Consider the following 13,318-nt stretch of genomic DNA (forward strand, 5'->3'; position numbering starts at 1 on the left):
AGTTTACGTGGTTGCATTGGTTGGGTTTCTGGCCAGTGGAAACCCCCATGGATGTTGATCATGGATAACTTGGCGAAGGTGCTGCCACACAAGGAACATTCCAGTAAAAGCTGTAAATCGGGAGGTGGAAGGGAGAGAGAAACTTGGTGAAATTACAGTCGCTAGGGAAGCTGTACTGAGCAAACTAATGAAGCAGTGGTCTGACATCTGGGTCCAGATGGACTTCATCCTATTGTCTTAAAAGAGGTGGCTAATGAGATAGCCAATGCGTTGGTGTTCATTTTCCAAAATTTGTTTCTGGAAAGATTCCATCAGACTGGAAGGTAACAAATATAATCCCTCTATTCAAGAAGAGGGGGGAGACAGGAAACTATCGGCCAGTTAGCTTGACATCTGTGGTATGGAAGGTGTTAGAATCGGTCAGTAAAGAGGTTATAGCTGGGCACTTAGGCTCAAGGTAATTTGGAAGAGTCAGCATGGTTTTATCACGAGAAATCACATGTAACCAATTTACTAGAGTTGTTTGAAGGAATAACATGCACCATGGAGAAAGGGGAACCTGTAGATGTGCTGTACTTGGATTTCTAAGGTGCCACGTCAAAGGTTATTGCAAAAAATAAAAGTTCATGCTGTGGGGGTAACATATTAGTTGGATTGTAGCTTGGCTGGCTGGCAGAAAGTATAATGGGTCTTTCTCAGATTGGCAGGATTTGACCAATGGAGTCACACACGGATCTGTGCTGGGACCTCAACTATTTACAATTTCTATCAATGAGAGGAGCAAAGGCATGGGAGCTAAATATGCAAATGACACAGAGGTAGGAAAGTATGTTGTGAAGAAGACGTACGAAGTTTGCAGGCGGATATAGATAGGTTGAGTGAGTGGGCAGATGGATTATAATATGGGTAAATGTGAAATCGTTCAGTTTGGCAGGAAGAATAAAAAAGGTAGAGGATTATTTAAATAGTCATAGAGGTTTACAGCATGGAAACAGGCCCTTCAACCCAACTTGTCCATGCCGCCTTTTTTTATTAAAACCCCTAAGCTAGTCCCAATTACCCGCATTTGACCCATATCCCTCTATACCCATCGTACCCATGTAACTAAATGCTTTTTAAAAGACAAAATTGTACCTGTCTCTACTACTACCTCTGGCAGCTTGTTCCAGACACTCACCACCCTCTGTGTGAAAAAATTTACCTCTGGACACTTTTGTATCTCTCCCCTCTCACCTTAAACCTGTGCCCTCTAGTTTTAGACTCCCCTACCTTTGGGAAAAGATCTTGACTATCGAGCTGATCTGTGCCCCTCGTTATTTTATAGACCTCTATAAGATCACCTCTCAGCCTCCTACGTTCCATAGATAAAAGTCCCAGTCTATCTAGCCTCTCCTTATAACTCAATCCATCAAGTCCCGGTAGCATCCTAGTAAATCTTTTCTGCATTCTTTCTACTTTAATAATATCCTTCCTATAATATGGTGACCAGAATTGCACACGGTATTCCAAGTGTGGCCTTACCAATGTCTTATACAACTTCAACAAGATGGAGAATGATTGCAGAATGCCGAGGTGCCGAGTGAGTGAGGTGTACTCGTATGAATTATAAAATGTGGGTATGCAAGTGCAACATATAATCAATAAGGCTAATGGAATGTTATCCTTTATTACAAGAGGAATTGAACATGAAAGTAGACCGTTATGCTTCAGTAGTTACGTAGGGCATTGGTGAGTCATCTCAACCATCGTGTGAAGTTTTGGGCTCCTTATTTAAGAAAAGATGTAACTGCGTTGGAGACAGTTCAGAGGAGGTTTACTAGATTGATATCTGGAATGAGTGGGTTTGTTTCCACTAGTGTTTTGAAGAGTAAGGGGCGACTTGATTGAAGTCTATAAGATTCTGAACGGTATTGACAAGGTAGGTGTGGGAATAATGTTCCCCCTCTTGATCAATTTGTACTCGTTGAGGATGAGGAACACAGAAATAGGAGCAGGACTAGACATCTGGTCCATCGAGCCTGCCCCACTATTCAGTATTATCATAGTTGAACTTGGGCATTAACCCCATTTTTCCAGTGGAGGTCCTTAAATGTTCACAGTTTATCTGTTGGTTGTGAGATTGCATGGCTCTGTTTATAGCATGATGTGGAGATGCCGGCATTGGACAGTAAGAAGTCTCACAACACCAGGTTAAAGTCCAACAGGTTTATTTGGTAGCAAATACCATAAGCTTTCGGAGCGCAGCTCCTTCGTCAGATGGAGTGGAAATGTGCTCTCAAACAGTGCACAGAGACACAACATCAAGTTACAGAATACTGATTAGAATGCGAATCCCTACAGCCAGCCAGGTCTTAAAGGTACAGACAATGTGGGTGGAGGGAACATTAAACACAGGTTAAAGAGATGTGTATTGTCTCCAGACAGAACAGCTAGTGAGATTCTGCAAGCCCAGGAGGCAAGCTGTGGGGGTTACTGATAGTGTGACATAAATCCAACATCCCGGATTCGCATTCTAATCAGTATTCTGTAACTTGATTTTGTGTCTCTGTGCACTGTTTGAGAGCACATTTCCACTCCATCTGACGAAGGAGCAGCGCTCCGAAAGCTTATGGTATTTGCTACCAAATAAACCTGGTGGACTTTAACCTGGTGTTGTGAGACTACTTACTCTGTTTATAGCATACATTGTCCTGAATTGTCGCTTCATTGAATTGGTGTCGTATTTTCAAGTAAAACTGGTGCTGCTCCTGGTATACTCTTCTACACTGACGGAGGGGTATTCCAAGCCTTGAGGAAGTTCTGTTGTCGATGGCTCACAATATCTCCTGGTAGCCTGTTTGGAACTGCAAGGTCTGTTTTGAGTCTGTCCAACTTAGCATGGGGATGGTGCAGCAGGAGACGATGAAAGATGCCCTCATTGTGAAGACAGGACTTGTCCTCCACATGGATTGCGTAATGGTCACTCTTGCCAGTATCGTCATGGATACATGCTGCAGGTCGATTGGCAAGATGAGGTCAAGCTAATCTTTCTCCCATGTTGGTTCCCTCACCATTTGCCTCAGGCCCTGCCAGGGTGCTTTTCCCTTCATAACTCGGCTAGATTGGTCAGTCGTGGATCTACCGTGACACACTCTTGGTGATGGACGCTGATGGCCGCGCTCAGAGTACATTCCATACCCTTGCTGCTTCTTCCATGTTCAACATACTGATTCCTCAGCTGCAGGAGGGTGGTAGGTGGTAACTAGCAGGATGTTTTCTTGTTGTCATGTCCACAAGATAGGAAAGAAAACATTAACTAATTAGATTAAACCTTACTTTCTGCTTATTTAAACATGGACTTTGCTGGACCAAAGCTATGGCTACAGTTTTGGAAACTTCCAGCAGTAATGTCAAGCTAAAGCTTAACCTTGTGGAATCTTACACATCAATGAAATATGGGAGCAGCAGATGTACTGTCTCCCCAGCCTGAACTTTGAACAAAAAGAGAAACTCGTTATCCCTGTGGGGTTGCTAATAGCCACCATCTATCTCCGAGGTTGAGCAGTGGATTTTGACCGGAGACGCAGAAACTGATTGACCTGAAAAAGTCTCCTCATTGGGCAACACCACATGACCTCAGCGCCTTTGGAAAGTTTGTTGTACGTTCCTGGACTCCCAGGGCGGTTTGCTGTTAGCATCCAGCCTGTCAACACCAAAGCAGGACTCCAGGCTGACGACAAAAAGTCTAACCTCCTCGAAGCCTGATTCTCTGGAAGATTCCTACCATCGCCGGTAGAGTGGACTGAGTCTCCATATATCACCTCATTTTGCTGTGTCGTTACCAACTTTGAAGGAATTCGGCAACTCCTGCTTTCAGCTAGCTTGAACTAGCTCCTACGTGAAGGAACCATCACTGGACCCTGACATTCACATGAATTAATATTCCTATCTTTGTTTCCTTTTCTAAGCTGTTCCTAGTCATAAAACATGTTTCATTTCTATCTTCTCCTTTGTGCGTGTGCGTAGTTATGACGACCATCCTGGTTTGAATGTATGAATAAAAAATATTTCTGATTTAACCCGAAAGAGAGTTTGATGCAAGTCACTGTCAAATTGACTTCATAAACAGAGGGTTTGGGAAAAGACGTCACAGTCTGATTCAAAAATTAAAACTTACGGTGGCGAGGTGTGCTGTCACCTGTCCATAAACGTTGTTCTCCCTTGACCTGAAGCTGTCACCACCTCTACCAGTGGAAAAGGATGTAGCCAGGGATGGAGGAAGGTGGCTGTGATTGAGTGTGCATGGTTGTTAATCAGGCTCTTATTCCCGACTCTGACACTAGGCCCCACATGTTAGTGAGGAAGACTTTGCAGGGTAAACGGGGTGTCACTCCATCATTGCCAATACCGAGGTTGCAGTTGAGTGTTTTATCTTGACACCTAACACCCCTTGTGTTTAACAGAACCTGTCTATTTTTTCCTAGGTATTCCCATAGTACAGCAACATCTGATCTGGAACAACCTGGAACTGGAGGATGAGTACTGTTTACATGACTACAAGTAAGTTGAGGTCGTTTAAAGAGAAATGCAACCTCTTCACCACCTCATCCCATTCCATCCAGCGTCCTCTCCCGTTGAACTCCCAACACAATAAGCAGAAGTTTTATTTGATTATTACCGAAGCATTGCGAATGTTTCGTATTGTTGCAGCCCAGACCAAGAGCAGTGGAGCAATTCTGCCGTCCCCCCGACCTTTCTGAGCTCGGTGCCTGGCTCTGATTTGTGTAATGTTGCAGGAAACCCTGAGCCCTGTGGTGCAACAACATAAACTATGTGCTGGTGCGCTCTGATAATAACGTAGCAACGTAAACGCAGCTCCAGTCGGAGGGCCCGCCAGTGAGCTTTGTGTATCTTTTTTTTCCAGATACTGTTTAAAACTTTTAAGTTTTTAATTCGGAGTGTTGTAGCTAACTTCAAACAAGCTACTGCATCAGAAGTCATCGTCAGTTGATCACAGTTTGCTGTCTTTTATTTACAGTATATCAGAAGGTTGTACACTTAAACTGGTGCTTGCTATGCGTGGAGGACCTATAAATACCAGAAGGGGTAAGTAAAGAATGCCAACCCTCTGAACTTCAGAAGATTGAGTTGTTCCTTCCCTCTTGTTAACTTTTTTGCTCTCCACCTTCAGCCAGCACAATGCAACCACGTACGGTGAGCTTTCCCCAGCTTGCTGTTAATGGGGCATCACTGCTAACTGGCAGGAGATGTGTGTTTTTCATTCTGTTTCTTCCCCTGAGACCCAGCGTCTCAGTTCTACACAGAGACAGGCGAGAGAGAGCTGTTGGAATCTATTCGCCTCAGGGAGTTGAGTTCCAATGATTCATAGCTAGGGGGTCAAATTTCCAATGCTTTGGTAATTACTTGCTTGTGCTGTTAGAGAATTGCTCCTGCACCCACCCACTCCAGGTCTGCTGGAATGGGTTGTTGTTGGGTTGTAGATATGGGCATGTAGGAACCCACAATCTCCAATCCTACCTCTACTGAATATCTCCCTTCCTGCTACCTTTCACCCTCTCTTCCGTTCTTTCCCTTCTGCTCTCTCTCTTTTCCACTCGCTCTCCTCTAACTTTGCTCAAAGATACAAAAGCTTATTTCAAATCATACATTTTGAAAGAGCTATCCATTTAGTCCCCCACTTCGCTTTTGCCCCATCGCCCTGCAAATTTCTACAGATATCATTGCCCAACCCCAGCACTCATTATTCTGCGCATTTGATTTGCCCCTGACTATTTCCTTTAGCCCCCCACACAGTCACCTGCTGATGCCCGTGACATTGAGCCAAGTGATCACTTGCTGTGGTAGCCTCTACTTCTCTAGGTTCAAGTCTGACGCTGGCCTGTTATCAAGAGTGACTCTGGTGAAGCATCCAGGGAGTGCTACATTGCCTTTTAATTGAGACGTGAACACAAGGTTCTCTCTCTCCTGTCAGCTAGATGTAAAAGATCTAAAGGTACTGGTTAAACTTCAGTAATTCAGCAGCTGCAAAGTACTTTAGGATGTCTCAGTATGTGAATGCAAGTTCTTCGTACATCATTCCATCACAGCCCTAATCTGAGCCTTTATCACCTTGCAGCTGGACCTCGGAGCTCTCCCTTTAGGCCCCCCCGTTCTACATTTCTTGAGCAGAGTCATGTAGAATGCCTTTGCCCTGCACTAATTTCTGCATCCCCCTCACTCCTGCTTTTGCACTTCCCAAAAGATTGACTGTGACGGTTCTTGTCCTCCCAGCTTTCACATCCCTCCATGGCCTCGGCCCTACCCCCTGAAATGTACTCCAGCCATATAACCCTGCACAGTTACTGCAGCCTTCCAACACCGCCCTACTTCCCTCTTTGCTGCTTGTGATCCGCTATAGGTCGGAGGTCTTCAGGAGCTTTTCAAAGGCTGTGATGTCCACTTGTGATGGGCTCCAGCTTGCCTCTGTGAGCATGGGCTCGAGAGAACTTTGCTCCCCTTGCAAAGCTTTTGAAGACCCGTGTCTCCTGTCTGCTTTTGTTCCTGGCTACCCTTTTCTACACCAACATTGCCCCCACCCCCCGAAACCCCGGCAATCTATTGCATAAGATGTTGCTTTGTACAGAATGTGTGCAGCACAGACATAAACTGTGAAATGTCTGGGTGCGATTCATGTCGTAGCACGTAATTACCTTGCCAAATTGTGAATTACACTCATGTCATGTGTTCACCTTGTGACATAATTAGCATTCAGCTGTTCGATGTGAAGACACACCGACTTTGTGGCACTTGCTGCAGCGAATGGCTGTTGCAACAATTGTGGTCTGCAATGAGTATTTATAAACTGCAGTAAGTGGGCGTTATGTTGCCCAACCATTGTCTTACTACCGCTGAAGAACTCTATTATTGTTAGACACACCTAGTCCATGTTACCATGGGTTGTGGAAGTGCAAATGTTTATCTGTGCAGTATGCCTTTCACTAATAGTAATATTGACTTGGTTCAGAGCCATTCTTGGTGCCTTGGAATGATTCTTCATTGATACGTAAAACCTAGCATGCTAGTCGTTAGTTAGTTATCATTTAACATGAAACTTCAGTTATCTTGAATGACCAATTAACGTTGGGAGACTTCTGACCGCCTTATAAGGTTCCTTTTAAACTGGACTTTGTCACTGACACAGCATCAGCGCTACTGACTGTTCCAGAGCTGCACTGCATCAACTCTTCCTGCTTTTGTAGAACCTCAAAAGATTGGCTGCGGCACAGTGGTTGGCACCGCTGCCTCTCTGCTGCAGAGACTCGGGTTCAATTCTGGACTCGGGTCACTGTCTGTGTGGAGTCTGCACGTTCACCCCGTGTCTGAGTGGGTTTCCTCTGGGTGCTCCGGTTTCATCCTGCATTCCAAAGACGTATGGGTTAGGTGCAGTGGCCATGCTAAAATTGTCCTTTAGTGTCCGGGGATGCGAAGGTTAGAGGGATTAGCGGGGTAAATATGTGGGGATACGGGGATTGCCTGGGTGGGATTGTTGTCGGTGCAGGCACGATGAGCTGAATGGCCTCCTTCTGCACTGTAGGGATTCTAACCGTTGGTTTTGATGAGTTTGGGCCCCAAGGAATCAATACCAAGCAATTGGTTAACTCGGTAAAATGATGGACAAGTTAGGGATCAGATCAGAAACTCCTAGCTACATTATGAAGTTGGCGTAGACCCCAACTTTATTTGATTTTGGCATTAGTGTGAGCAACATATGGTGTTTCTCTCCAGGGTGTGATTCTATTAACCCATTAGGAAGCTTTCAATAAAATAAACTTTATTTAAGAACACAGAATATAGCAAAACGGATTGGCATAACTTTTAACAATTGAAAATACTTAAACATAGAATCATAGAATCCCTACAGCGCAGAAGGAGGCCATTTGGCCCATCGAGCTGCACTGACGACAATCCCATCCAGGCCCTATCCCCATAACCCCACGTATTTACCCTGCCAATCCCCCGACATCCCCCTGATTCTAAGGGGCAATTTAGGTGGCCAATCCACCTAATCTGCACATTTTTGGACTTTGGGAGGAAACTGGAGCATCTGGAGGAAACCCACGCAGACACTGGGAGAACGTGCAAACTCTGCACAGCCAGTGATCCAAGCCGGGAATCGAACCCGGGTCCCTGGCGCTGTGAGACAGCAGTGCTAACCACTGTGCCACCGTGACAAGGTATAATTCTTAATAGCTAGCATTTCCAGCCTTTTAACACCCCTGGACAGAGATCCAGACAGGCACTTGTCTTCTAACTCCCATACAGCAGTCTCTAGAGAAAGATCTAACTTCCAAGCAGCAGAACTTCAGAGCAAGAGACCTATATTCTGGCAGATCCCAGTCTCCAATCTTCAGAGAGAGAAAGGGCGACTTCTCCCTACAGCTCTCAAGCACAACTGAACTGGGTTTCTCTCTGTGAGCCTAACCCTGCCCAGTCACATGACTCTTACTGTCAAACCCTAATTAAACCCTACTCTGAAAAACACCAGGGGAAGACACTAACACAACAACTCTGCATTAATCCAGATTAGAACAAACATTCCAGCAATTAAGATCAATTATGTTGATGCAGTAACAGCAGTGGATGACGGCTATAGACAAAGTGGCACCAATAGATAGAAGTGACTGCTAAAAAAAAATCCTGCACAAGAAACATGACACAAAAACATTTCTTAAAGGCATGGTATTGTCATAATTAATAGAATGAGAGGATCCAGTGTTAAAATTTGAACTTGTGCGCTGTGCCAGAGATTAATATTGAATGAAACCCACTTGGGTGCGCGCTGTTTGAAAGTACTTTGGTATTTTTGGCATTAAGTTAATTTCTGGGCAGTTGGAGATGCCACCTTTCAGGGTGTTGTGAAACGGAGGTCCTGTCTGCCTCTCAATCATTAAAAGTTCCCATTGTTCAGTATTGAAGAGGAACAGCAGAGCACTTCCTGATGTCCTGGCCCATATTTATCCCTCAACCAACATCATGGATTGCAATGGGCTTTTGGCCCGAGAACCTTGCGGTGAGTTTGGTTGTCTTCTGTAGGGTCCATTCATTCCTTAGAATAGACGGAGGCAGCACTGATACGATGAATTTCTATAGTTGAACAGAACGTAAAATTAGATCATTACAAAAGCGAACAGAAAGAGAAATACTGGAAAGAGAGAAACTGGCTTTTTTCTGCCAGTCCTATACTAATCAAAGCAGAACTCCAAACAGACTGAACAGGTCTCGAAAACAGACTGCTAGCTCAGCACACAGTTCCGCAATATATCCATCCTTATCTCGTGGCCCTGCAGATGTTGTTTATGAAAAACTTTGTTTGGCTTATAAAGAGGCCTGATTTTGCTTGCATTGTACTTTCAAAATTGCAGTCAATTCTCCAGCTAACCCAGCATTCCTTCTGAGCTTTAAAGTGTGGTCAAGTTAAGTTTTTTAAGCTTGGCATTTAAATGTAATTGCGTCGGCACAAATCTCTTAAAATGAAGTCTTTGCATAAATGAAGCAAACCGTACACAGGATCAACACTTCTGGACAGTATTAGTCTGCAGGTTTTCAGATTGGAAAACTTGCTTTAACAGGAAGGCCACGTGAATGTTTCAGTCTCCTTCCCATTGAAACCAACAAGGCTCGAGTGGCTTCCTGCGGCTAGCACACATTGATCATTCTGAGGCCCACGGGGAAAATGGTGGAGGTGGTGTAGTGGTATTGTCACTGGACTAGTAATCCAAAGATCCAGGGAAATGCTCTGGGGACCCGGGTTCAAATCCCGCCACGGCAGATGGTGAAGTTTGAATTCAATAAAAATCTGGAATTAAAAGTCCAATGATGACCATGAAACCATTGTCGATTGCCGTAAAAAGCCATCCGGTTCACTAATGTCCTTTAGGGAAGGAAATCTGCCGTCCTTACCTGGTCTGGCCTACATGTGACTCCAGATCCACAACAATATGGTTGACTCTTAATTGCCCCGACACGAGCAACTAGGGATGGGCAATAAATGCTGGCCCAACCAGCGATGCCCACTTCCCATGAACAAATTTTTAAAAAATCTTCCTCAAACACTGGCTGGCAGCTGCGGAAGTACTGACAGAACCTCAAAAACCCCACACATTTTGTTTGAAATTGCAAAGACCCCACTGGAGCATACTCCACACCCGGTAAACCTCTCGATGACGCAATCTCTGTTTGACTGGAACCATCACCACCCACAACCTGACAACTGAACCGAGTGGCGGAGACCCAGTTTTCAACATTCCATCGAAAATCTGGGCAACCCCCACCTGCTTAAGGACCGGGCCAGGGAAGATATGGCAAGAGGAACAGCTCAAACATAAGAACTGGGAGCAGGAGTGGATCATTCAGCCCCTCGAGCCTGCGCAGCCATTCTATACGATCATGGCTGATCTATTCTCAGCCTCATCTCCACCTTCCTGCCCGATCCCCATAACCCTTCATACTAATTACTAATTAAAAACCTCTCTATCTACCCCCTCAAATTTGTTCAGTGTTTTGGCGTCCACTGCACTTTGGGGTAGAAATTTCCAGATTCATGACCCTTCGAGTGAAATAATTCCTCCTCATTTCTGCTTTAAATCTCTAACCCTTGGCCTATAGCTATGGCCCCTCATTCTGGAATGTCCAACAAGAGGAAACATCTGCTCTGCGTCTACCCTGTTGATCCCTTTGGCATCTTATATACCTCAATTAGATCTCCTCCCCATTCTTAAAGTAAGAAGTCTCACAACACCAGGTTAAAGTCCAACAGGTTTATTTGGAATCACGAGCTTTTGGAGCGCCTCATCCTTCACTCACCTGATGAAGGAGCAGCGCTCCAAAAGCTCGTGATTCCAAATAAACCTGTTGGACTTTAACCTGGTGTTGTGAGACTTCTTACTGTGCCCACCCCAGTCCAACGCTGGCATCTCCGCCTCATTTTTAAACCCCAAGTCAGACCATCCTTTATATATTGGAACTTCTGCCTGAGAGATTAATTCCTGGTGGCAGCACAACTGTCTACACTGCGTCAGCTGAAGTTGTTGAATTTTTAGCCTTGACAACAAACGTTCCCAGCTACACAAATTAATTAACTCTCATCCGATTATCTGGTCATTATCTCATTTGTATTTGTGGAACCTCATTATGTGGAAATTAGCTGCAGTGTTTTTCTTTACATTATAACAGTACTTCAAAAAATATTTAATTGGCTGTAAAGCACTTTGGGGCATCTACAGGTCATAAAAGTCATTCTTTCTTAAAATACCAAATGCTGGAAATCTGACTTAAAAACGGAAAATAATCAAATACTTAACAGGTCAGGCAGCATTTTGGAGGGAACAAGAGAGTTCTGCTGAAGGGTCACTGACCTGAAACATTAGCTTTCTTTCTCTCTACATATGCTGCCTGTTTTCCTAACCTTTTCCTTCATTTAAATAATCTCGTTGATTGAAAACTGGTTCAAAACCCATCCCTTCCAATAAACAACAGAGCGAAGCACTTTGATTTTTGCTCCATTCGCCCATTGCTGTATAAAATGGTTGCTGCTTAATACTTAGTTGCGTTTGGCTGTTACGATAACTCTCGCTAAGATTTCTTCAAAGCAGACGTTGACTCCTACCGAACCATGTTCATGGTTTCTATGGCTACATATCTGTGAGGCCCACACCATGTTTTCGTTCCGAGTCTTTTGATGTCTTTTATCCAACTGGTATTTGAAACAAATATAAATTCTCACTCGCTGTTACTTGCCAGTTGTTTGATTCAAGTGTCGCACGCCTAGTTGTGCAAAGTTCAAATGCAAGAGCCAGTCACAATGCTTTCAACTAGATTTTCAAAGACGTAATTGGATTTGAATGTCTTAGTTTAAGTTTATTTATTGTCGTCAAGGATAGGCTGACATTAACACTGCAATGAAGTTACTCTGAAAATCCCCCACACTCCGGCGCCTGTTCGGGTATACTGAGGGAGAACTTAGCACGGCCGATGCACCCTAACTCGCACGCCTATCAGACTGTGGGAGGAAACCGGAGCACCCGGAGGAAACCCACGCAGACACGGGGAGAACGTGCAGACTCCGCACAGACAGTGATCCAAGCCGGGAATTGAACCCAGGTCCCCTCTGTCCCCCTACTAGCTGAAGTATTGATGTGTGTCAGTTAAGCGCCATTACCCCAGATGCACGCTGCAGGAGTTGACCTAATGTGGAGCAGCATGGAGGCAGCATTTTGCAAGTTGTGGCTGGGATAAAGTAAATTTGCCGGCTGGATTTTACCCCCTCCTGCCTATGGGAATTGGGTGTTCCTGCCTGATAGCTGAGTTTGCTGATATTGGGTACATTAAGTGTGGGCGAATGCTGAACATTCTACCTGAGTGCCTCCATACTGGAATTCAACTAAGCACCACACAGACTAAGACCTTATAAGTGCATGTTTCTTTGGTACTGCACACAGTCCATCGGTGTTAGGTTCAGTCAATTACACTTTGCTCTGTTCAACACTTTAAAGAAATCTTTCTTTAATTGACATTTGTCTGGGTAGTTTTGAATGATGTGGAGATGCCGGCGTTGGACTGGGGTAAACACAGTAAGAAGTTTAACAACACCAGGTTAAAGTCCAACAGGTTTATTTGGCACAGTTTCCCCACAGCTTGCCTGGACCTGCAGAGTCTCACTGGCTGTCCTGTTTGGAGACAATACACATCTCTTTAACCTGTCTTGATGCTCTCTCCACTCACATTGTTTGTATCTTAAAGACTTGATTAGCTGTAAGTATTCGCATTCCAACCATTATTCATGTAAATTGAGTTTGTGTCTTTATATGCCCTGTTTGTGAACAGAATTCCCACTCACCTGAAGAAGGGGCTTGGAGCTCCGAAAGCTTGTGTAGCTTTTGCTACCAAATAAACCTGTTGGACTTTAACCTGGTGTTAAACTTCTTACTAGTTTTGAGTGCTCAATGTTTGTATTGTTGGATGTTAGGAATAACGTATATTTAGTGTTCCTGTGGAGTGCATAGACTTTCAGAAGGTATTCAATACAGTGCCACACAACAGACTTTTAAAGTTTATTTATTTGTCACAAGTAGGCTTACATTAACACTGCAATGAAGTTACTGTGAAAATCCCCTAGTCGCCACACTTCAGCGCCTGTTTGGGTACACTGAGGCAGCATTTAGCATGGCCAATGCACGTCTTTCAGATTGTTGGAGGAAACTGGAGCCCCCGGAAGAAACCCACCCAGACACGGGGAGAATGTCCAGACTCCACACAGACAGTGACCCAAGCCACCCGGGTC

General features: G+C 44.5%; 1 protein-coding gene across 4 annotated transcripts in view; it reads left to right on the plus strand.

The window, feature by feature from the left end:
• Positions 1-13,318, plus strand: part of zfand4 (zinc finger, AN1-type domain 4) — a 53,050-nt gene that overhangs the window by 16,405 nt on the left and 23,327 nt on the right. For all 4 annotated transcript variants that reach the window (XR_013495648.1, XR_013495649.1, XM_078199706.1 and 1 more), the window contains exons 3-4: positions 4,464-4,539; positions 5,018-5,085. Coding sequence is in view for 2 of the 4 variants with exons in the window: in XM_078199706.1 (XP_078055832.1) it covers positions 4,464-4,539; positions 5,018-5,085 (144 nt within the window). In the remaining 2 variants the exon portion in view is untranslated. The remainder of the gene's footprint in view (positions 1-4,463; positions 4,540-5,017; positions 5,086-13,318) is intronic.

This window comes from Mustelus asterias, chromosome 28 (assembly GCF_964213995.1).
Source record: "Mustelus asterias chromosome 28, sMusAst1.hap1.1, whole genome shotgun sequence".
Classification (NCBI taxonomy): Eukaryota; Metazoa; Chordata; class Chondrichthyes; order Carcharhiniformes; family Triakidae; genus Mustelus; species Mustelus asterias.